This window comes from Mustela erminea, chromosome 9 (genome assembly GCF_009829155.1).
Source record: "Mustela erminea isolate mMusErm1 chromosome 9, mMusErm1.Pri, whole genome shotgun sequence".
NCBI lineage: Eukaryota > Metazoa > Chordata > Mammalia > Carnivora > Mustelidae > Mustela > Mustela erminea.
In genome coordinates this window covers 36,099,167-36,124,497 of record NC_045622.1, presented here as the reverse complement: position 1 = coordinate 36,124,497, position 25,331 = coordinate 36,099,167, and the positions used below count along the sequence as shown (strand labels likewise).

General features: G+C 38.4%; 1 protein-coding gene and 1 long non-coding RNA gene across 3 annotated transcripts in view; one reads left to right on the top strand and one right to left on the bottom strand.

Moving 5' to 3' along the window:
• Nucleotides 1–3,174, bottom strand: part of MTMR2 (myotubularin related protein 2) — a 123,374-nt gene extending 120,200 nt beyond the window's left edge. Inside the window, exon 1 of one of the 2 annotated variants that reach the window (XM_032360397.1) lies at nt 3,074–3,174. In XM_032360397.1, the coding sequence (XP_032216288.1) occupies nt 3,074–3,153 (80 nt within the window). In that variant the 5' untranslated portion in view covers nt 3,154–3,174. The remainder of the gene's footprint in view (nt 1–3,073) is intronic. The other variant, XM_032360398.1, reaches the window with a different exon arrangement.
• Nucleotides 3,175–5,507: 2,333 nt separating this feature from the next.
• Nucleotides 5,508–24,884, top strand: LOC116600099. Its single transcript, XR_004289497.1, has 3 exons — nt 5,508–5,580; nt 10,058–10,061; nt 24,873–24,884. It is a non-coding gene; the product is annotated as an uncharacterized LOC116600099 (long non-coding RNA).
• The last annotated feature ends 447 nt before the right edge of the window (nt 24,885–25,331 follow it).

Sequence of the window (25,331 nt, the reverse complement as noted above, 5' to 3'; positions counted from 1 at the left end):
TATAATTTTTCAGACTTATATTCTTATTTCCCAGAAAAGTATAAAACAACTTACAAATTAGCACATTTAAATATAATATTTATTTAAACTGAATTAATCTAATAGAAGTATTTGAAGAAATTAGATAAGCATATATTACCAAGTTCAGTCATCTATTTGACTGAAGTCTTTTTGCTGAATTGAAGAGAAACATGCAGTTACATAGTTTGCATTTTCAAACAAATAGGAAGCATACTTTTTTGCATAAATAATTCTTCTTGGAGATAAACATAGCAGATATTTTTGTCAATCTAGTGTGTAAAAGACATATGGGAACACAATGAACATACTAGTATTGTACACTTAGTTTTGAAACAAATTCACATGGCAATTTCCTAATTGAAAAATTGAAAATTTGAAATTGAAAATTTCCTAATTGTAAAAAACAGAAGGGATAAAAATAAACAATTTAAAAACATTTCCACAAAAGGCTGAGACAATACAATCCACACATCGATATTTTGCTTTATCACAGACTTCAAGTAAAAACTCAAACAACTGAATAGCCACTTAGCATAGCTATTGGAATCATGGTTGTCTACCCTGCCTCTGCATTTGGATCCTCTATAATTGTTGTTTGCCTAGATTAATTTTAAATTTAAGGTAACAAGTGCTTACAATGCAGCTATTCTATACCGTTGATCAACCAGGTGTAATGATTCATAAAATAAAAGACATGAAAAAATTCAGCAGGGTGAATTCTACATAGCAGACATTCAATAAATGTAGTTTTTTCTACCTTCCAGAGGAAAGGAATGAAAGCTGGCATTCTCCTATGGAAAGTAGATCATACTTATTTTTTTGTCCAGAGAGGATGAGGCTAAAATATTCTAGTGAAAACTCTTTGAAGGAGTTAGTTTTTTTTCAAATTCATATGTTAGTAATGTAATTTTTTAATTAAGAATTAGAAAGCATATATAAACTTTAAAGTTACTGGGCTTTCTTGGGGGGGAATTAAATGTGCTTAGGTGGCACAATTAGGAAGTTAATTTGTAATAACAGACATTTATTTAATATAATTTCAAAAATCTATAAAGGGAATATCTTAGTAATTGATAAGAAGGTATCATAATCACTATTGTCATTGAATAGTCTAGAATGATAGAACTTTAGAGCACCAAGGGACCTTACAGATCTCTCGAAGATCTGTATAAAGATCAACTTCTTTATTTTGAAAGATGAGAAAACTACAGACTAGAAAGGTTCAATGATACAAACCAAAAAGCTAGCAGAGCCAGGGACTTTTAAGAGCCTGAGCCTCTTAACTTCCAGCACCTTCTTCATTCTAAAAGACTGTGCTGCCTCCTGTGGTTCCAAATTCTATTGCTTGAATTAGATTACTGGCTCCTTCATTTGTTTTCTTTACATTCTATTCTGAACCATAGCTGCCATTCGTAACTTCCCTATAAAATTACAATTCCAACCTGTTTTCTGCATAATTTTACAGCTGAGAATGTAAATCCTCCGCTTTCTATATTTCAGAGTAATAAACATAAAACTTTTAAATACCTAAAACAAAAGTACAGTATATGTGATTGAATGCAAAGAAAAATTCTCCTCCCCTGGATAATTACATCTACAGATTCAAAAAGATATTTAGCACTCTAACATGCAGGGTCTTTGTTAAATACTGAACATAGAAGATAAGATATAGTCCTTGTCCTCAAGTAGAAAAGTCAATTAAACCAACAATTACAGGGGCACCTGGGTGGCTCGGTGGGTTAGGCCTCTGCCTTTGGCCCAGGTCGTGATCCCGGGGTCCTGGGATCCAGCCCCTCGACGGGCTCTCTGCTCAGCGGGGAGCCTGCTTCCCTTCCTCTCTCTCTCTACCTGCCTCTCTGCCTACTTGTGATCTCTGTCTGTCAAATAAATAAATAAAATCTTTAAAAAAAAATAATTACACTATTTGTTAAGAACTCTGAAAAAGGTGTGGGCAGGTTGCTATGAGTGCTTTAGGAAGAGAATGTAATTTATAATGACAGAATCAGCTAATAATTTCCCATATGGTCTGAGCAGTAATAGGAAAACATAGCTGTGTCACCCAAATTTAGTGGGGTCCAAAATGAATTAAAAGAGAGAAACTTCTCTTTATTCAGAGGAAAATGAAATTTGTGTTTTCACACAGATTAGTATCCAATAACTCTTTAATAATAATTGACTATTTTTTTATGGGAAAGAACCTGATTTCATTGTGGCTATATAACAAATACAGGTCCTCTCTTATTTCTTCCATCATTATTTTAAAACCAAAAGGGAAATATTCATCTAAAACATGTCTAGTTAATATTCACAACAGCTGTCTACAAAACTGCATACTAAAGTCCTTCTCAACATTGGGGGGGGGGGGGACATCTGGTACAAGAGAAATAACCAGGAGAATCAGTAGCCCAAGAAGGAAGAAAACTACCACTCATTATTCACTCGGGGTTAAGGACTGCTCAGATTCCTAGATAATTATTTTCAGCTGGAAGATTTGGAAAAAAGACGTGCAGTGGGCATTTTTATTTACATTTTTAAGGCGAAATGGGGGGAAGGGGTCAGAGTATAGGGAAAATCATTAAAGACATAAGGAAGTGAAGTGATGGAAAAAGAGGAAAGGGTGGGCAAGAATCCCAAAATCAAAGGCACACGGACAGATGGAACAAAGACTGGAGAACTGTTTGGAAAAGTGTATAGTAAAGAAAGGCAGAGAGGAAATGAGGGGTGGTGGCTGGGGGGGGGGGGGTTGTCCACAAAAATAATCCGAGAGGTAATGAGAAACAAGAGAAACCAATGAACTGGGGCTGCCTCAACCAGGTTAAACCAAGATCGTTGTAAGTAGAGTCACCGATAAAGCAGCAGTGAGTTTTAACCTCCCGTTTTCCCAGCCTCTAAACCCCGAAGAGGGAGGAAGAAGTGGCTCCCAAGTCGCAGGAAAGGAATTTCGGCGCAGCCTTCGGGAAGCAAGTCCAAGAGCTGGGGCACCATCCAGTGGGTCCCCGGCCCCTCTCCATCCCTCTCGGGCGCTGGGCGGGGCCCTGGGCATCCTGGTTACCTGGACAGGGAATCCACGCTGGGCGGCCGCGCTGCGGCCGGCTGGGAGCCAAGACTCTCGCAGCTCGAGCTCTTCTCCATGGCGCGGCGGGGGCAGCAGGAGGGAAAGGCTGAAGCGACCTCCGCGGCTGCGGGGCGGGAGCAGCGGAGGGCGGAGTGCGCCGGACCGAGGCCGCGGTCAGGCTAGCGCCGGCCCGGGAGGGACACCGGAAGCGGCCATGTTCCCCCAGACTGCACCGCGCTGGGGGCTGCCGAGGAGCGGGAGGACCCCGCGGCTCCCCTCCGACTGCGGCCCCGACGCGCTGCGCTCTTTACGTGCGCTCGCGGCGTGCCCCGCGCTGCCTCTGGGCTCTGGGAAAGGGAGGTGCCCTTCCCGGCGTGAGAGGTTCTCCTTCGGCTGGGGTCGGGGCCTGGGGGAGTGCGGACGAGGACCCCACAGGAGGAGGGAGGATTTCGGAAGTAGAGAGAAATAGGGAATACTAGGGACGAGGGTCTCAAAAAAAAAAAAGGAAAGAAAGGGACAAGGATCTTAGGAATGGGGGTGACTGAGACAAGAATAGGGAAGAAGACAGGGTAGTAGAGGAGTGCGGGCGAACCTGGGGATGAAGGGGCGGAAAGGACATGGGGCGGGGCTCGAAGAAGGGAAGAGAACCTAGGGAAACAACGGATGAGGATACTAGAGATGGCAAAGTGTTCGCCAGATTTGGGGCTGAAAATAATAATTAAATAATTATCAAATAGTGATTAAAAGTTGCTTTAACCAGCCAGACAGGAATTCAAATCCTGCCTCTGCCGGTCGCTTGCAGCATAACCCAAGGTTTTTGTTGTTTGTTTGTTTGTTTTTAAGATTTTATTTATTTATTTTACAGAGAGAGAGAGATCACAAGTAGGCAGAGAGAGAAGGGAAAGCAGGCTCCCTGCTGAGCAGGGAGTCCGATGCGGGGCATGATCCCAGGACCCTGAGATCATGACCTGAGCCAAAGGCAGCAGCTTAACCCACTGAGCCACCCAGGCACCCCTTACCCAAGGTATTGAACATCAGCTTCCTTACCTGTAAAATAGGAAAAATAATAACTTCACAGATTAGATGAAATAATACATGTGAAATGCTTAAATTTTGGCTCATAGTAAGCACGCAAATATTAGCTGTTTATATTACTATCTACTTCATAAGGGTTGTAAGGATGTGCTGTGTTAATGCATATAAACGCTTTCTAATACAACTTCAAAAAATGATAGGTATAGAGCAGGAATATAGAGGGAGGGTGGCAGAGAAGTAAGAAGTGATTGGTATGGGAAAGGTAGTGGAGAAAGTACAAGACAGGAAGGAAAAAAATTAATGCTTCTCATAATATCGTCATTACATCACCAGCTCAGCATTGTAGAAAGGACCCTAGAAAAGCAGAAATTTTCAGCCCTGCTCTGATTCGAATGGAAGTCTCTGTGGCCTGGCAGCGTGCAGGGGCAAAGCACAGGCGTTAGTCCATTGAACACAAGGAGGTATGGAAGAGGAAAATGGGAACTAATGTGCAAAAGGAATTAGACACATACACTATTGTATGTTGTGGTGTTGGATAGAGAACAAACTCTAGCACTCTTCCCTGCCCTCTCAAATTCCCCTGCAGAGCAGGAAGGGAGGGTAGAGAAAAACTGTGATAAGAGAATAGGCATTGGGTGAAGGGGAAATGCTTCTGCTGGTAATTTTCTGTTATGGAAGACACAGGAAGGACAAAAGGAGGGCATAAAGAAATTTTTCTGAGACAATCACAGTTACCTCATGTCTGAAGTATAAAATGATGCAAAAATAATTTCTGTAGAAAAAAAAATAACAATGAATCGTTTAAAAAAAAAAAAACCTTGCTAGGATAAGTAGAATTATGTTCATTTAAACTAGATTTAATTATGTTTTAAGAAAATCTTAAAATATAGGGTTGGTGAAATATTGACTTGCAAGTACGTTCCCTAAAAGAACAACCTAACCTAGTTTTGTTCAGCATATTTATTAAAATGTTTTTAAGCACAAAAGTCTTTACCTTTCCATTCATTCTCCAGCTTGCAAGGATAGGATGGCAGCTGTTAGTTTTTATTTATATAGTTTTTAAAAGGGCCTTTAACTGTACTCCTCTAATAGGCAAAGACAATAGGCAGTTAGAAACACTTAACAAGCATAAACATCTACAACGATTCATAAAGAATTTGCTTATTGATTCCTGATTTCTACCTGCCTGAAGGTAGAAAATGCTGACTCACTTGTCACCTGATACTATGACATAGATTTTTCTAGGCTAGGTTTGGTGAATACTGATGAGGGAGACCCAAGCACTCTCTACAGCCCAGTTGTTTCTAGGACTGTGTTAATAGAGCACTTGAAATCATCTGCCTAATGATGTAATAATTTGTATATGAGTCTATCTGGGGATTAATAACAATACTGCAGGGCACTTGGCTGGTTCAGTTAGTAAAGCATGAGACTCTTGGTCTTGGGGTTGTGAATTCGAGCCCCTTTGGGTGAGGCGATTACTTAAAAATAAAAATCAAATAAATAAAGTTAGTGTAGAGATTTTAGAACCAGACAAATCTGAATTGGGATCCTGACTCTGTCACATACTTGCTCTATGATTTCAATTAAGTTGCTTCTCCAACACGGCTTTCTCATCCCTAAAATGGGAATAAAAATATCCACATAAAATAATTGTTTTTCCCTATACAGAGTTGGTTGCACAGAAGGATCTCAGTCAATGGATCTGTTGCGATTATTATTTGTTCTTCCTCTGAACTTACTGTTTTACTTCTAATCATTAAAGCAGTAATTTCTGAGGGTGTGAACAACAAGGAAAGATCACTCTCAGGTGAAAGTTAAATTAGTGCTTAATTCTTTTTCTGACATGTTGGCTGCTGTGTCATTTACCCAAGAGAAATCACCTTGATTAGGACTTTCTTCACCTCAGTTTTCTTGTCTTTTAAAAGAACAAGGTCTTCAGGAACTTTTGCTAAAATTAAATTACAGCATAAGATTATCGTGTACCCTGGGGCACAGGTGTGCAAAATAACTGGCTCCAGGGATTCCCAAACAGACCAGGTGCAGCCACTCCCAGGTGACAAAACCCAAAGGCAGAGAAAACTAGTGGTGGGGAAACAAGGAAGGAATCTATCTCAGTGAGATCAACACTGGGAAAACAGCACACTATGCTCTCGACTATCTCCAAAGTGCTGAAAATACTTCTAAGTTTATAAAAGGAAAATGTGGGGACAAAGTCTGTGGGTATGTGCGGGTAGGCAGTAAAGGTTAAACTGATCATTATCTCAGAGTCTGTCATGGACCATGGGCTGAGTCCTGCTGGCTCAGGCCAGTCCTGACTGCTTGAGGGGGTAGTTTCTGTTCCCAATCAGGGAATGCTTTGCCCACAGGGTCTTTTGCCTGAGTTAAGAAATAAGCTGGAAAAAAGAATTTTTAACCAATTAAAAGGTATAGACAGAGGTCAAAATGGAGGTAGATGAAGTCCTCTTTCAATCTCTCCTAGTAAATGGTTAACTTAAAGACCTTCCAAAAAGTAATTTTCTTATTTGAAATCTGGGCCAGCGTTTCTCAAATGATCTGTGGAAGAACCAGTGTTTTATTTTCAATTTCCAAGCTATTATCAACCAATGCTTAAAAATTAGTTACTAAATAAATGAAACTTAAACAAAAACTGAAGGCAGGCAAAATGCATGACCAATTTTTTTTTTCTTATATGTGAGGGATCTAAAATGACTTCATGAAAGTTACATGAAGGTGCCTAAGCACATATTCAAAATAATGCTCTCATCTCATCAGGGACAGGCAATCAATAGTTCATGTATAGGCACTGATTGGCAAACCACAATCTGAATAGCACCAACTTGGATCTATAGGTTTGTTGCCTATCAGCTTATTAAAGGGTGATTATTAGACAATCTGAAACAGAATACAAAAATAAACTTCTCTTATGATAGGAACATGGTGGTTAGGAAGGGACAGGTAGAGGGAAATTTCCCTTAAACACACATGCCAAAAACAAAATCCTTAGATCAAGCATGCATGCGTTTTGTTTTTGTTTTTGAGAGAGAGTGTGTGGGGCAGGGGGACTGGGGCAGGGGGAAAGGGGAAATCTTAAGCAGGCTCCATGCCAGCACAGAGTCAGATGCAGGGCTTGATCTCACGAACCTGAGATCATGACCTGAGCTGCCAAAATCAAGAGTCAGATGCTTAACCAATCGAGCTACCTGTCGGAGGCAGGCCCCTGGCCAGGGCGGCCTCCGCCATTAAAAGATGGCGCCTGGCTAGTTGCCAGGTTAGGATTGCCTCGTGAGACTAAGCGGAACGCCCAAAGAGGAAGTAAACAGCATTGGTTGCTAGCGAAGTTGTTCGTTTAGGTGCACAGCCTGATTCGCTCCCTCCTGTACCCTGCTCACTGATTGGTCACGTAAGCGTATATAAGTGTGTAGACTTGCGGAAATAAGGAGAGAGAAGAGAGAGACGATACATCCAAACCAGGGCGTCTTGTCGTCCTTGCGGGGCGAGGGCGATAGCTACCCAGGCCTCCCCCCACCGCACCCTTTTTTAGGTAGGCTCCATGCCCAGTGTGGAACCCAACACAGGGCTTGAACTATTGACCCTGAGAAGGAGACCTTGAACCAAGACCAAGAGTGGGTAACTGACTGAGCTACCCAGGCACCTCAAGCATTGATAATTCTTATAATTCATTATTTATAAGCAAAAAGATAATTTTTTTATTATTTTGGTTTGGAGAGTTCCTCTTCTAGTATGGAGAAGTAGACTTATAACAAACTGACCTTTCCACAGGTAACAAATGGAAACTCCAGACAGTAAAACAACAACCTGAGGAGTCAAGAGAGTAGACAGAAGCACACAGAATTGTGGAGGAAGTTACCAACACAGAATGCATGTCCCATCTTGAGCGGCTTTGACCTATGGACAGACAAAAATTGTGGTGTGGTGCAAGGTGGCAAAAACCCACACAGAATGCCTGCTATCTTTCTAGCCTGAGGAGCCAAGAGAAGGGAGCCCAGGGCAGCTAGAGAATGAGGGAGGAATTCCAAAAAAGAGAACCAGAGAACTCTAAACTCCGTATACGTACTCAGACAATTTTTGTCTAAACCCTAATTCAATTAAAATAACAAAGACAGAATACAAACAGCTCAGATAAAAGAATTCAAAATAGAATTTCCTTCTACTCATCCAGATAAAAGAACTGAAATAAGATTCAAGCTGTTATCCACTATTTGCAAGACAAAATCTTCAGTTTGTTTCAAACTAAGTGAATTTCTTGCTAAACAAAAGCACCACCTCCTTAGAGGGGAATAAAACAGAATCCAGAGACTCCAAAACAATATTCATAATGTCAAGGACAAAATTTAGAATTACTTGGCATTAAAAACTAGTGGGAAAATGGGGTGTATTCTTTTTCTTTTTAAGATTTTATTTGTTTATTTGACAAAGAGAAGCACAGCAAGGGAGGGAACACAAGCAGGGAGAGTGGGAGAGGGAGCAGCAGATTTCCCGCTGAGCAGGGAGCCAGATGTGGGACTCGATCCCAGGACCATGGGATCATGACCTGAGCTGAAGGCAGTTGCTTAAGGACTGAGCCCACCCAGGTGCCCCAATGGAATGTATTCCTTAAGGAAAAGATAATAAGGAGAGGCTAAATTCCTGATGACACAGGTGTTGGAATTCTCAGATAATGGCTCAAAAGCAACTGATATAACTATATTCAGTGAGTTAAAGGAAACTATACTGTAATCAATGAAAAGATAGTAAAACTCAAGAGGGGAATCATATACATAGAAAAGATTAAAAAAAAAAACCAACCTAGGAAAAGTACAATACCTAAATAAAAAGACTTACTTGATGGGCCTAATGTCAAAATGGATTTAACATATAAAAACGTAAGAACATGAAGGCAAATCAGTAGAAATTGTCCAATATGAAAAAGATATATATATGTTTTTATATATATCTTTTATATATATAAATAGTATATAAAATATTATATATAAATATATATTTATATATAATTTATAACTTATATTAAATTATATATAAATATATAAAATTTGTACATTATATTAAATTATAATTTATATATATTTGTATATAAATAATATATAAAAAATATTTTAAAAGCATTATCAGGGGGTGCCTGGGTGGCTCAATCAGTTGAACATCTGCCTTCGGCTCAGGTCATGATCCCAGGGTCCTGGGATTGAGTCCTGCATTGGGCTCCCTACTCAGCAGGAAGCCTGCATCTCTCTCTCCCACTCCCCCTGCTTGTGTTCCCTCTCTCACTGTCTCTCTCTGTCAAATGAATAAATAAAATTTTTAAAAAAAGTTATCGGGAAAAAAAATATTGTCAGAGCCCAAGGGACATGCAGGACAATATCAAAAAACCTAATATGCAAATAACTGGAATCCTAGAAGAAGTAGAAAAAAATTAGGCAGAGAAAACTATTTAAAAACTACAGTCAAAAGCTTACCAAATATGTCCAAAGCATTAATTTGTAAATTCAAGATGTTCAGCAAACACAAAACAGGATAAATACAAAGAAAACCATACCCACACACATCATGAAAACCAAAGATAAAGAGAAAATCATCAAAGCAGCAAGAAAGAAATGATACATTACATATAGGGGAACCACAGTTCTAAAAGTCACAGATTTCTCAGCAGATACTATAGATAATAAAAAACGGTAAAACAAAATCTTTAAAGTGCTTAAAGATAAAAGTCAAAACTTAATATATATATTACGTGAAGAACAGGGGTCCACACTGAATTTTCAGTAAATACAATCATGCAAAGTATGGAGGAAATATCCTTGAGTAATTTGCCATACTTTGCATGATTGTATTTACTGAAAATTCAGTCTTCTGTAATCATGAGATAGAAGCAATCTAATGAGTCTGTCATATAAGCAGAGTTTATAATTGTTCTTACACAAAAGACAGGCATGTGGCTTTCGTACATTCTGTAGGGTTTTCAAAGTTTTATCAGTCCTGTAGACTGATAATTTTTAAGAAAACCAAGATAATTAGGATGATCTTAGGGGATCATGATATAATTAAATAAATTAAATATAAACGTACTTTATCAACAATACGATGCTACGCAAATAGTAATTATCATAGTGGCCTCTCTGCAGTAGCAGATGGCTCAACAGAGCTACAAAACCTGAGCAGAGAATCCTAGCTTTACTTCTTCCTATGTGTGTGTGGGTTTTGAGCAGTCATCCTCCCTGAGCTCCTGTAAAGTGTCACTCAGATTCCATGTTCTCCCCCGACTTCCTCCATGCTGAACACACATACATATCAGAATGTGAGAATGAAGTGAGATGATTCATGTAAAAACATCCGGGACGGCACGTGGCGTATTAAATGTGTTCTGATGGTAGTTCTCTATGTGATTCATTAAAAGAACCAAGAAACACAGTACAGTGGGGAGGAGAACAGATGAAAGAACCGAGGCTGAGGATTGCTGGAGTTTGGGCAGTAAGTGAAGACCCCAGGTCTAGTTTTTTTTGTTGACCGTCGGGACCTGTTAAACAGTATCAGTAGACTGCACTACCTGAAAATACATTATTATTTTTTTTTAAATCTCTGTGTTTGAATCTATTCATCTCGTATTTTCAAATAATATAATCTCTATGATTGTGATTTAATCTAGCAACGGTCACTTTCACATTGAATAAGTTAAATTGTCCGTTTGATCACAGTTCCTAAAGTACACATCTGTGGACATGTTGCCTTCCATTTTTGATTCATTAAAATTACTTTTGCATTCATGGCATTTTCATGACTGCCTGATATATGACTTCAGGCATTGGGAAGCAGATAAAAGGTTTCTGGCAGCTTGGGAAGGATGAATTTGTCTTGGAAAAGATTACATCTTGATGTATTGTTATTGAATCTCCTGGAAAACATTGTATGAACTGTCAAGCTTTGGTACCTGTTTGCAGTGTCTGATGTTAGGTATCTAATGTATATCACATTTTATGTGATGTGAGTTGCTGTTATTTTCAAGGTCATCTACTGCATTTCTGCTCCAACTCATGATAACCATAGAGGGTGTGTGAGAACAACCACATCTTCCTGACTTTAGATAAAGTTTGTGTTTGGAACTAAAAACTAATAAAAAACCTGCTTATCTTCACTTAGGGCTGCAATCGCTTTGAAACATTCCGATTTGAAGATAAAATTGAGTCAAAATAACATGATGTCTCTTTTTGTTTCTTTCTATCTTGTCAGAGCCAGATGATTTTAACAACTTTTCTATCCTCATATGAGTGTTCTCACACCTCTTCCAAATCTTTGTTCAAATGTCTCCTTCTCTGGGTGCCTGGGTGGTTTCGGCTCAGGTCATGATCTCATGGTCCTGAGACCAAATTCTCTGTCCTGCTTTGAGCTCCGCAGGGAGTCTGCTTAAGACTCTCCCTCTCCTTCTGCCCCTCCCCACCTAAAACAAATGCATAAATCTTTAAAAAACAATAACAACAACAAATTGTAAATCGTTTCCTTCTCAAGGCCTACCTTGAATATCCTTTAAAAATTTCCTATACGCTCCTCCATTCATATCTCCCTTACCCTCTCCTAATTTTTTTTAGTAATGTTTGTCACCTTCTGCTTGTCATATCCTTTACTTATTTATTCTGTCTGTTATTATAAAGAATCACTAGCAATCCTTGCTGGTTTTGCCCACTGATATGTCCCAAGCAGAGAAGAGAGCTTGGTACAAAGTGGGCATTTAATAAATACATGTTTGAACGAATAAATGAAAAAACATGTCTCATAAGAGCCTCCAAGAAAATTCTTGACTTGATGTGCTAGTACTCATGAGGACACGAGCCAATCACAAGGGAAGAGGGTGTTCACGCTTAACAATATTTTGGGTGAGTGATGACTTTCTGAAGAATATGTTCTCTAAGCAGCACCAATTTGTATTCTTTCTTCTTTCCAGAAAGCCTGTCCATTTCTAGGTTTAATTCTAAAATGCTTGTTCTGGTGCCCAGGTGGCTCAGTCGGTTAAGTGGATAACTCTTGATTTTGGCTCAGGTTATGGTCTCATGATCATGGGGTGAGGCTCCACATTCACTGGGGAGTCTGCTGGAGATTCTCTCTCTCTCTCTCTCCCTCTGCCCTTCCCCACAATAAATAAATACATCTTTAAAAAATAATAAAATAAAATGTATGTTCATCTCTTTGTAATGCTTTAACATTATTCATGATTTATAATACCCTGGTAGCTTAAGTAGAACATCTGTGCAGTACAACAAAGAGGAAAAAACAAACAACGTTCTTTGTATCACCCAAAGTAAGATCTTCAGATCTCTGGGTCTAAATTCCAAAGTTTGGATTCTGCCATCACAATGCTGTTGTTAAATGTTGTTCATATACTCTGAAAGACTTAAGGCAATTAGATAACTGAATTTTTTTTAAATGGAAAAACAAAGTAATAAGAAATCTTAAAAAACAGTGACATGCTTAGGAGTAATTCAGTGGCACTGAAGAGAGGCAAGCAGAAAATGCCCCCCACATGCCCTAGCATTTCAGGGCTACGGTTTCAAAATATGGAGAATTTATACATGCATTCCCAGGTCACCAGAATTTACATAAAGGAAACTTACTTAAGTGAAATTGAGGGGGGAATAAAAGAGATGAGTGCAAACAAGCTGAGGGAGGTTAATTGTGAAGTGTGCTTTCAGGAGTTGTACATGGGCCAGATCTCCTTAATTAAACCTTTGGAATCAGTTTCAGTTTTAATAAATTTATTCCTTACCAAAACCAGATTCATTAGGAATATTCAAACAGGTCAAAACTGATGCAATTGGCTTAACAAACAAAGAACCCAAACTAAAAAGAGAAACAAATAAAGGATTTTAATAATCCACATTTGCTCAAGAACAAAGGAATTCACTAGACTGTTGGCCTCTTCCTCTACATTTTATTTTTATAACTATTTATCAAAGCCCGACTTTTTTCACAAAAGTTGTGAGGTGGCTTATGACAAAAGATACATGAAATTAAAACAAACGAAATGGCAAAAAAGGACCAAAAAATTATACAAAAAGAACCTTATGAGAACCTTCAAAGTTTCTCTGAAATAAACCTTAGATTTGGCCCAAAGCCTCCTGGCAGCCTTATCTAAAAGTAAACACATAATCAGTTGTATCATTCTCATTATCAAAAGGAAGAATCACATGAGTTTTTGAGAAGAGACAAAAGCTTTTTATAGCACTGAATTATACAAAAAAGAGCTCCCTGAAATTTTATATAAAAGATAGAAAGTGATTTCTAAAATAACATTCTCGACAGCATTTTTATAGTAAGTGCACTGGCTTATTTTATATGACTACTTCTTTTTTTAATTTAAATTCAGTTAGCCAACATGTAGTATATCGTTCGTCTTTAAGGTAGTGTTTGGTGACTTATCTGTTGCATACCACCCTGTGTTCATTAGATCATGTGCCCTCCTTAATGCCCATCACTCAGTTACCCCATTTTCCCATCCCTCTCCCTTCTGCAACCCTCAATGTGTTTCCCACAGTCAAGAGTCTCATGGTGTGTCTCCCTCTCTGATTTCTTCCCATTCCATTTTCCTTCCCTTCCCCTACTGTCCTTTACATATTCCACATATGAGTGAAGCTATATGATAATTGTCTTTCTCTGATTGACCTATTTCACTTAGCATAATCCCCTCCAGTTCCATCCAAGTTGATGCAAATGGTAGGTGTTCATCTTTCTGATGGCTGAGAAATATTCCATTGTATTTATGACTATTTCTTGTAATATAATTTTTTTAAAGTACAAATGGGTGACCTGATCAGAAATAAGTACAAGTTCCTTTGGGAGCACTGAATAAGGATACTCAGGGCTAGGTCTGTGGTGCTTCCTGGAGACGATATAGGACCTTGAGATGTATTAATTAGCTAGGTGACAACAGGCAGGAAGGGTACTTGCAACAGAATGAACTGTAGGTCAGTGGAGTACTCTGATGTTCATGTAGTTATGACATAATTAATGAATAATTTCTTGTTTATACAAGTAACTCAACAAAAGATACAACTGCTACCATTCTATAAACTTCAACTGAGTAATCCCATCTCAAACTATATTTGGCTTGGTTCCTACAAGAAGAGATGAAAATGGGGGGAAAAAAAAACTACATGTGGGTCACGTAGTATAATATGCTCACAGCTGCCCTTCAAACCCTGGCAACATTTCTAAAATACAGAAAGGCCCTGAGATGGGTTTGGAAAGCCTGGAGTCCTCAAAAGACCACGAATCGGGTCCTTCTTTAGAGGTTAGAGTTTCAGGTTTCCCTCACTCTGTTTCTCTCATTTGAAAGCTTTAGTTTCTTGATATTATTATCTGAAAACTATCCCATATTTTATGAGACAATACTCCTCAAATTCTTTCATCTCTGTACTACTGTACTCAGGCAAAGCAAATAAACAAATATAATTTCTGGGAAGCCTGATGCTGACCTTAAAGAGAAATCAGTAAAATATCAGGCTTTTATTAACAATTACATACAAAGTATTTTTTTTTACTACAAATATGAATATATCACTGTTTGCATTTCATAGAAATGAATACTCATTTAAAAGCCAACCGGAATGCATTCTTTGATTACATTACATAGGACAGCATTTGCCTACCCATATCAAAGGATATGAATTGGAGTTATGTGCAAAAGGTCATGCAAACCGGGAAGTTTCAGTTTTAAAAAAGTAAATTAAACAGCTTTGTCTACTACAGAAAATTTTCAAAACACCATGGTCTCATATATCTCTAAGAATACCTTCTAGTGCTTTCCAACCTACTTTGACAATGGAAAACTTTGTTTGACTATATGTTGCAAAGACCCAAACTAGTAGTTCATGAAATACACTTTGGGAAGCAGAGTTTCAAGAGGAAGAATTATACATAGTGGTAGAAAATCTTGCTCTTGGACAAATTCTCTATAATCCTTGAATCCAATTGCGTCACTAATGGACTAATAGCAAATATTCATAAACTAGCCTCTGACTTTATATTGCAACGGGAAGAGAGGCATCATATTTTTGGAAAAATGTAGAGTTAAATCAATGTTCTTTCTAAAATATGGACTTTCAGGAATGGAGCACCACATGCTTTAACTTTTAAAGCTTAAGGTAGTTTGAACATACTTCTCTGAGGTGAAATAGGTCCTGATATGTTTTGAATTTTTAAAATAAAAGCAAAAACCAGATAATACTTCTATGAAACATTTTATGTGTTTAATAACTCACACCCAGTATCAGTTGAATTTGGAGATCCACATTTTTACCTATTTTTTTTTGAGATTATCAGTTTTCCTCTATGTCATAAAGAAAGCTCATGTCACTGCACAAGTGCAAGTAAGTTCTTCCAGAAAGAAAAACTGCTTATGAAACATGCCAATATTTTATGCTCCAACTGAGACATCTGTGCACACAATTGACATTCAGAACTCCCTGGCACACATTATTTTATAAGCCTTTGCATATTTAGCTTTCAAACTCTATTATTATTGTATTTAAAAGAAGTGAAACTTTTTTTTTTTTGCCCAAATATTATCCACCACCTTTGAAATGCTAAAGTGAGTGCCTTTGAAATGAGTTTTGGAAAAAAATCTTGAATAATGCACATCATAGATATGTAACACGAAATGAATTCACTCAGTCACTGCCCTTTAACAGCTGTGTTTCTTCTTATAACCTTTAATTTTAATATTTGCCACTGTATTTTAGTGTAGCTACACAGCCTTCTCTATGAATATGCTTTCTGGATTAGATGGGGATGCAGAATAATTTTCCATAATAAAGTAGTCATCTGGATCGAATTGTCAGAATCTAATCCTCACAACAGCACTCTTATTGGTTTTGTGAAATGAACAAAGACATCTACTTTGACACACTCAGAGTAGGATTAATACATCCTTCAAATCTCCTGATCACTCCAAAGATTAACAAAAAAATCGCTGCTAACTTTAACCAAAAGACCAGATGTGGAATAATCTCCTGTTTTTCCAGTGAGTGTTGAAAGGCAGAATTAAACAAATGGAGACACATATATATAAATGAGGTTTACATAGCCATCTCTCTTTATATATATTTAACTTTGCTTCAGTAGTTTGAAAAGTGACATATTGCTTTTCAAGTTAGAATGATGAATAAGTAATGAGTAAAAACTCCTTTGAAGACGATTTATGCTATATTCACTCATATTGGAGATAATCTTTCCTAATATTTAAGTTTTATATTTTCTCAGGAATAAAAGTTAAAGATCAAGCTTCTTTTTTCAGCATGCATAAACTCTATGCTATTCTTTTCTCAACTCACATTAGTTCCTAAACAATACCTTGCACAAATCAAAATCTTGGTCCATTTCCTTAATGTTTAATAGAGTAGATGTTTTCCTATATGGTATGAATAGAACTGATGGTTGGTCAGTTAATTTAAGAAAGAAAATAAAATTGGATTAAGGAAATTATACATATGTATACATGCACTACCTGCCTACAAATATACATTAAATGTTGAAACTTAAAACTAAAATTTAAACATTTTATAGCTTATAAATTGCCTTCATTCATAAATCTTTTGATGTTAGTACCAAGGCTTTTCTTTTTAGTATGGTTTTGCTGATGGGAGGTCTCTGAAGTCTTTCTTGCATGAATCACATAAATAATGTATCTTCTGTGATTTCAAGTTCTGATTTCATTAAAATGGAATGAAAACCTAAAACTCGTTCAAAGCAATCCAAGTGCAAAATCCTCGTACTTAATGATAGATGGGCTGATTGATTGCAATTCCCCTTCTGTCTGCCACATAGTAATCTGACAGCATTTAAAAATTGTTTATTGTGAAACATCAAATACACAAAGTGTCAATAAAAACATAGGTATCATTTAAGGAATAAAAATATAACTAACACTGATCTATAATGACCAGATTAAGAAATGTAATATTACCAGTGCCTTAAGACCCCCTTTTGTTCCACACCCCAGAGGGAACCATTAAGCAAACTTTAATGATAATTATTCTCTCAGTTTTCTTTACAGTTTCACTGTCCCATATATGTCGTTAAATAACATCTTTAGTTTTGCTTTTTATTATTATTTTTTTAATAAATGGACTAGAGCTGTAAGCATTTTTCTGCGACTTGCTTTTCTTCTGTTTCCTAAGGGTGCACCCAACTGAGGGGGAGGACACTTCACGTGAAATTCTAGAGTCAGGTTTTGTTGTTGTTGTTTTGAATATACACATTTTTATGAATACAAATCTAAACTCATATGAATGCACACTTTTGGTTATATGTTTTCAAGGAAGAATTTTCCCCTCTGTAGCATGACAGGATTTATTTCATTTTCACCCTTACTCTGATGCAGTACCAATTTTTAGAGGGGATCTTATGATAGAATCCTCCCCTTAAACATGCCTAGTCTGTATATTCTGTCCCCCACACCCTGTGAAGTTACCACAATACAGGTTCAAGTTCGCCAGAGTTCAGCAGAATCTGTCAGAGGCAAAGCTGGCGTTGATACTTGCTTATGTCCAGGGATTCCTGGTTTTACTTCATTTCTGGGCATGGTATGTTAATCACCTTGGCGACAACTCACTGACCTATTTTTTAAATGCCTCTGTATTTTTTTCTTTCTAAAGTAGATTTATTGTGATTTAAATCACAGGCCATAACATTTATTCCTTTAATATGTCCAATCAATGATTTTTATTACTTTTAGAATTGTTCGGTCATCACCACTATCTAATATGGGGACACATCCTTCATCCCAAAAAAGACCCCGTTACCTGTTAGCAGTCAACTTCCTCTCCTCCCACCTCCCTGCCTTAGACAATTGCTAATTTACTTTCTGTCTCTATGGATTTGCCTCTGGACATTTCCTAGAAATGCAGTCATAAAGCACATGGTCTTTTGTGACTGTCTCCTTTCACTGAATTAATGTTTTCTAGGTTCTTCAATGCTGTAGCATGTATCGGTACTTCCTTCCCTTCACTGACAATTAATAATCCTTTAAAATAATATTTTGTTTATCCACTCATCAATTGATGGACACTGAAATGTTTCTGCTTTCAGTTATTATGAATAATGCTGCTATGAATATTCATGGATACATTTTCGAGTGCGTAGACGTTTTCACATAAATTCTGTTTAACTTTTTGAGGCACTTCCAGACTGTTTTTTTAAAATGGCTGTAGCATTTTACTCTCCCACCAGCAGTATATGAAGGTTCCAATTCTTCCACATGCTTGTCAACACTTGCTATTGTCTGTCTTTTTTTTTTTTTAAAGATTTTATTTATTTATTTGACAGAGAGAGATCACAAGTAGGCAGAGAGGCAGGCAGAGAGAGAGAGGAGGAAGGAGGCTCCCTGCCGAGCAGAGAGCCCGATGCGGGACTCGATCTCAGGACCCTGAGATCATGACCTGAGCCGAAGGCAGCGGCTTAACCCACTGAGCCACCCAGGCGCCCCTATTGTCTGTGTTTTTGATTCTAGACATTCTAGTATGTGTGAAGTGATTTTATTTCCCTAAGGACTACAAATATTGAGCACTTTTTCATGTGCTATTGGCCATTTGTATAACTTCATTGGTGAAAAATTTATTTAGATTGTCCATTTTAAAATTGGTTTGTTTGTGTTTGAGAGAGAGGAAGAGAGAGAGAATCCCGAGCATAGCCTGATGTGGGCTTGATTTCACAAACCTGAGATCATGACCTAAGCCAAAATCAAGAGCAGGACATTTAATCAACTGAGCCACCCAGGTGCACCATAATTGTGTTGTCTTTTCATTATTATGTCGTGACAATTCTTTATACATTTTAGATACAAGTCCCTTATCAGATATATGATTTGCAAATATTTTGTCCCATTCTATGGGCTATTTTAATGGTGAATTTTAAGTGAAAACTTGACTGGGCCACAGAGTGCCCAGATTATACATTATTATGAATGTACTGAATGTGTATTTGGGGGCATTTCTGGATGAGATTAGCAATTGAATCAGTGGACTCAGGAAAGTAGATTGCTCTCCCCAATGTGAGCGGGCATCATTCAATCTCTTGAGAACCTGAATAAAACAAGAGAAGGAGGAAGGAGGATTTCTTTCTTTCTTTCTTTCTCTCTTTCTTTTTCTTTCTTTCTTTCTTTCTTTCTTTCTTTCTTTCTTTCTTTCTTTCTTTCCTTTTCTTCTTCTTCTCCCTCTTCCTCTTCTTCTTCTTCTTCTTCTTCTTCTTCTTCTTCTTCTTCTTCTTCTTCTTTGGCCTCACTTCTTGAGCTGCAACAGCTCATCTCATCTTCTCCCACCCTTGGATTCAGATTCACATCCTCATTCCCCTAGTTCTCTGGCCTTCGGGCTCAGACTGAGTTAAACCACTAGCTTTCCCGGGGCTCCAGCTGGCAAATGACAGGTCATGGGCCTTCTCAGTTTCCATAACTGCATGAAGTAATTTCTCATAATAAATCTCTCTCTCTCTCTCTCTGGAGATAGATAGACAGACAGACAGGTAGATAGAGACACAGATATAAACATACAGATATACATACATAGATATATCTCCTATTTGTTCTGTGGGTCTTTTACTCTGGAAATCCCTAAAGCAGCTCTTTATTCATTTTATTGATAGTGACTTTTTTGAATCACCAAAGTTTTTTTTTATCTTGGTGAAGTTTAATTTATCTATCTTTTCTTGTTTCTTGTGGTTTTGGTGTCATATCTAAGAAATTATTGCTTAATCCAAGGTCATAAAGATTTACATTATTTTCCCTATGGACTTCACAGTTTTAGTTAATTTAAGTCTATGAACCATCCTGAGTTTACTTTTGTGTATGATATGAGGTAGGGGTCTAATAGCATTTTTTGCATGTGGATATCTACTGGTCCTAGCATGATTTTTGAAGACTGTCTTCCCTCTTTGCACTGTCTTGGCATTTTGTTGAAAATCATTTGATTGTTAACATTAGGGTTTATTTTTCGAGTCTCAATTTGCTCTATGGGCCTTTATGTCTTTGCTCATGCCCATACCACATAGTTTTTATTTTTGTAGCTTTTTAGGAAGATTTGAAAATTCCTTTTTATTTTTAAATGTAGCATTTTTGTTATTTTAGTCAGGAGGACCTTTCAGTATGTTTCATCTACATACTGCCATAAATCTAAATCAATCACTATTTATTTATTCATTTATTTGTAGCAGAATGCCTTCAGTAAGAACTTCAAATTTCTTTCATTTCTCATAATCTATTTCAGGTATACAAAAAGATATTTAAAAATGCAGCAACCAGGTAGTCTCCATCCCGCTTAGAAAATAACATAATTTAAGTCCCCATGTATACCTTTTCAGTCACATTTCTCTAAATTCCCTCTGTGATGGTCACCATCCTGAATTTATGCTTATCATTCCCAAGAATGTCTTATCCTCCTAGTTACCATCATTTCCGACTGCCTGTTCCCTTGCCATCCTCTGCCATAGAGGCTATAACACAAATTCCTTGACACCCAGCTTCTCTTGTCAATCTGAAAGTCCATAGACTCAGGCATGACTAATGAGCATGGGTAAGTCTTTGGGTTGTGTGACTTTTCCCAAATGAAAGTAAAGACTTGCTATAGGCAATCCTTTTTGCTTTTCATAATTTTTCCCTTTGATTTTTCCATTTTGGGACATAGGCACGATGCTGAGGTAACTCTCTTGTTACCACAAGGAGACAAGAATAAAGAAGAAAATTTCTGTTTCTTCATGGCAGAAATGAAGGTGGAAATGGCCTGTGTACCTGATAGCATGGGTGAACCAAGTTAGGTCTGCCCACCTCAGACCCCGTGTTGCATGAAGGATTTGCAGCATTGCATTTCATGACCCGAGATGTCATGAACTCTAAGACATAGCATCATTTTATGTATCATTATGAAAGAAAAATGGTGCCGATAACTATACAATAATATAATGCTTTCTTTTCACTTTATTGTCAATGATAACCTAATTTCATAAACAAGAAAATTTGAAAAACGTGTTTCTAGGAGCCAGTAAAATATTTTTTAAAAACCCTTCTTTTGTGTGTGCTATGCTGAGTGCTGTGAAGTGTGCTGTAAACCTGGTGATTCACAGACCTATACCCCTGAGGCTGATAATACGTTATATGTTTATAAAAAATTAAAAAAAATTATTACAAAAACAACTTTCTTTTTTTAAATGTTTGTTAGTTGAGTTCTCAAATACTTGCAACTGAACAGTTTTCTAATTGATGCCATTTTATAATAAGTAGACAGATTTAGATTGAAATTAATGTATCTCAAAGCAGGTAGGGAAGAAAATCGGGCTTTGCTAAGAAATCTGCTTCTTGCTCTAGGTCAGCAATCCAAAATGGCTGAGACCCAGAAATCCACAAGCATGTTGTGTCAGACCTGGGCGGGCCTGTTTATTGGCAGATTTATTCCTTGCCCTTTTCTTGCCTGAGATGTAAGGCTCCACACTATGTTCCCCCACCTTCTGGGTCAGCTATGACCAGCTGAGTTCAGCCAATGAGATGCATCACCTGGACAGTGGAAGAAGAGAGGAGGGACAAATTGTATTCCTTCTCCTCCCCCTCTGTCATCAGTGGCATCACCGCGACTGAAACTGCTCACCAGATCTGGCCCCTACACGACTTGCCAGCCGACGTTGCAGCGTCTGCTCAGGGATGCCTGGCCCCCTGACTTTTTGTTCTTCCGTCCTAGGAGTCTTAGTGGCTTTCTGCTTTTGCTCATCTCAGGATGATGGCCTCACCATCCTTATTTGGCTTCTCAGCTCATCCATCATCTGTGTAACCTATGCGTTGCATTAAAATCTCTCTGACACTTGGACCATTTAAAGTGGTTTTTTGTTTCCCTGACTAAAAAACAGGGATACTTTGTGAAAAGGTGAATTCTCAGTCCCAGGCTGAAAGTACTGCATGCCAAGTCAAACAGATGGGATTCATAGCGGGAGATAGGATTGGAACTTGAGAACTCAAGTCTGATTCCCTGGGCCCCTCCCCAGCACTGAATGTAATATACTCCCTGAGGACGGGGTGATTATTCCCATTGTAAAATGCAGCTGGCATGCATCCTGAGGAAAGAGGGGGGTTTTTAATACTTCTCCTCTCCAGGTCATTGACTTGAAAGCCAGGGAAAAAATAGTCTTTACTCTTCTTGTTCAGTAGGAAGTGATCGACGCATGTTAGTATGTCTTCTAAATAGAGCGCATCGTTACCTCTTTCACTCTCCACTTGGATACGTTGGGAAAAATAAACATCTTTTGGACTTGGACTGCTCGTTCATCTTGACCCAACAGAGAAGAGTTTACCTCACGTAGGTGCAACGGAATTGCCTCCTTATGGGGAGGAGGTGGAGGCTTGGGTTAGTGACATTTTGAAACTGAAAATATTGGAAAAACAGTGTGTGTGGAATTCGAACAGCTAGAAAGGGACAATAGATATTTGTGGTTCTATTTTAGATCTCTTTCTCTCTCGCTCACTCAACCTCTCTCATACTCCCTCCTGTCCTTCCTTTCTTCTTTTCTTTCTTTTCCCTCTTTCTTTTTTTTCTCTCACAATAGCAACCTGATTTTCCTTGGGGAAATCACCTCTTTCTCACTCTGATTTCTATGGTTTGGTGGTATTTTTTTTTTTAAAGATTTTATTTATTTGTTTGTTAGAGAGAGAGAGAAAGAGCAAGAGCGAGCACAGGCAGACAGAATGGCAGGCAGAGTCAGAGGGAGAAGCAGGCTCCCTGCGGAGCAAGGAGCCCGATGTGGGACTCGATCCCAGGACGCTGGGATCATGACCTGAGCTGAAGGCAGCGGCTTAACCTACTGAGCCACCCAGGCATCCCTGGTTTGGTGGTATTAACACTAACTCTGCCTCCAGGGGAAAGCATTTGACTCAGTCCTGGCCAATGAGAACACTGATTCTTCTTGGCCAAATCAAAGCTTGCTGAGATGCAAAGCTACATTTCTTGAAAGGAAAGCATTTGTTATTGTTTATGTTGGACTTGGAGTTGTGAGGATGTAAGCCTGGAGCTTTTAGCAACCGTCTTGCCACCATGACAGCTGGGCCTGCCTGAGAATGGAATCAAGGCACAGGGAAGTAAAGATGAGAAAGAGAAAAGAGCCAATTCTTGATGACATGGTTTACCTGCGGGATTTGGCTGTGCCCAAACCCAGAACTACCTTGTAAATTTTTTAGTTGTGTCAACCAGTGAATTCTTTCCCTAAGCCTATCTGAGATATGTTTTTTTCCCCCATCTTTCCCTTTTCCTTCTTCTTTCCCTCCCATATGCAGAAAGAGCCCTAAATATTTTTTAAAAATTATGCTCATGCATATCCTGGAGCTGAAGATAACTTAAATTTGGTTAAAAGAGAACTTAAAGGCTATTTCTGTAAATAAACAAAAGCCCTCTTCTTCTTCTTCTTTCTTTTTCTTTTTTTTTAGATTTTATTTTTAAGTAACCTCTACAGCCACCATGGGGCTTGAACTCACCACCCTAAGATCAAGAGTCGCATGCTCCACCAACTGACCCAGCCAAGTGCCCCCCAATCCCCTTATTATTACTGCATGCAAGGCAGTGACTACAGCATTTGCTTTTAAAAATCTAAAGTCAGTGTGTTTTGTTAACTCCCATGATACAATGTTTTAGTTATGTTAAAGCTGCCAATGAAGTTGGTCCTAGGCCACTACTTGTACTTTGTCTATTATAGCAATTTAGAACGTATATTTAAAAGATGTTACACTATCATTTAAACTCACAAACGTTCATTCATACATACCCATGGCGGACACTATTCAAAGTACTGATTCCTCCTTCCTAGCAGGCCAAGTTTACTTTATGAAATTCTATGATCTCACAGGAAAATGACCTTTTAATATCACATTCCAGCTTTCAACCTTTAGGACTTGATTTGTATTTGGTTGGTGGGCTCATCATCGACACTGCCTGTTTGTGAACAGTCTAGTTCTAGCTTACTATGAGGAGCTCTCTCCTTCCTGTTTTAATTTGAAAGGAGATGGCTGCTTTGTGATGTAAAGTTGACTGAAAACCTGAAGATTTTCAAAAGGTTGAACAGTGATTTCTCTAGTTTAAAAATTATAATGCTATTTGAGTTTTTTGGTGTGTGGATAATTTTCTATTTAGCTTTGAAAAAAAAAACAATCAGAACTTTATAGTTGAAAAGGAATATGGAGCTATTTCAGCCCCACGTTCTCATTTTTGGGTGAGAAAACAATAGTCACAGAGACAGCAAATGGAAATAGATAAAATGTTTAAGAATTTGAATTGCCTTTGTCAACAGCATGGGAAGAAGCAGAGCTCCTGGTTTATTTGTACTTGTTTTTACTCTCATCTCTTCGCTCAAGTCTACTTCCACGGGTACATACTGGGATTCATCGGCAATTTTAGAATTACATATTTCTTTCTCTTAATTTGTGTGTATTTTCTTTATTTTTATCAATGTTGATTTTCTTTCTTTACTATCAAACTTTCCAGAGTCACTGGACAGGGACCCTACAGAATGTCAATTTTATCATTGCTCCATGAATAACACAAGTAAAGAGGATAATGCCACACATCCTTCTGGCAGCGGGGGAGGGACAATGGAACTGCAGCAACATACTTCAACAGGGGAGCAAGAACCTTGGTAGGGGGCACCTGGGTGGCTCAGCGGGTTAAGCCTCTGCCTTCGGCTCGGGTCATGATCTCAGGGTTCTGGGATCGAGCCCCGCCTCGGGCTTTCTGCTTAGCAGGGAGCCTGCTTCCTCCTCTCTCTCTGCCTGCTGTCTGCCTACTTGTGATCTCTATCTGTCAAGTAAATAAATTAAAAAAAAAAAAAAAAGAACCTTGGTAGGAACGATTCCCATCACCTCCTCCCACCTTTTTCTTAAACTCTTTGACTCTCAAGAAGGAATGTGTAAATGTGTTCCCGTGAAGCTGTGTTTACCTGGCCTTGTGTTCACTCAGACTGGCCTGAACAGACTTGGCCAGTGCCCAAGCAAAGGTCCACCATGCCTGAGGCTTAGGGAGTGTGTCTTCGGTATTTAGTGATACTGTGCATACAGGATTTTAATACAAACCTTCTAAGTGGACTAACGAACATTGAAAGGAGACTAGGCAACATTTCACTAGTAGGAGAAGCTTCCCAGAGAATAAATCTGCCCATCACTATTAATAGTTCTCCGAACTTTCTGTGATATAGCAACAATATT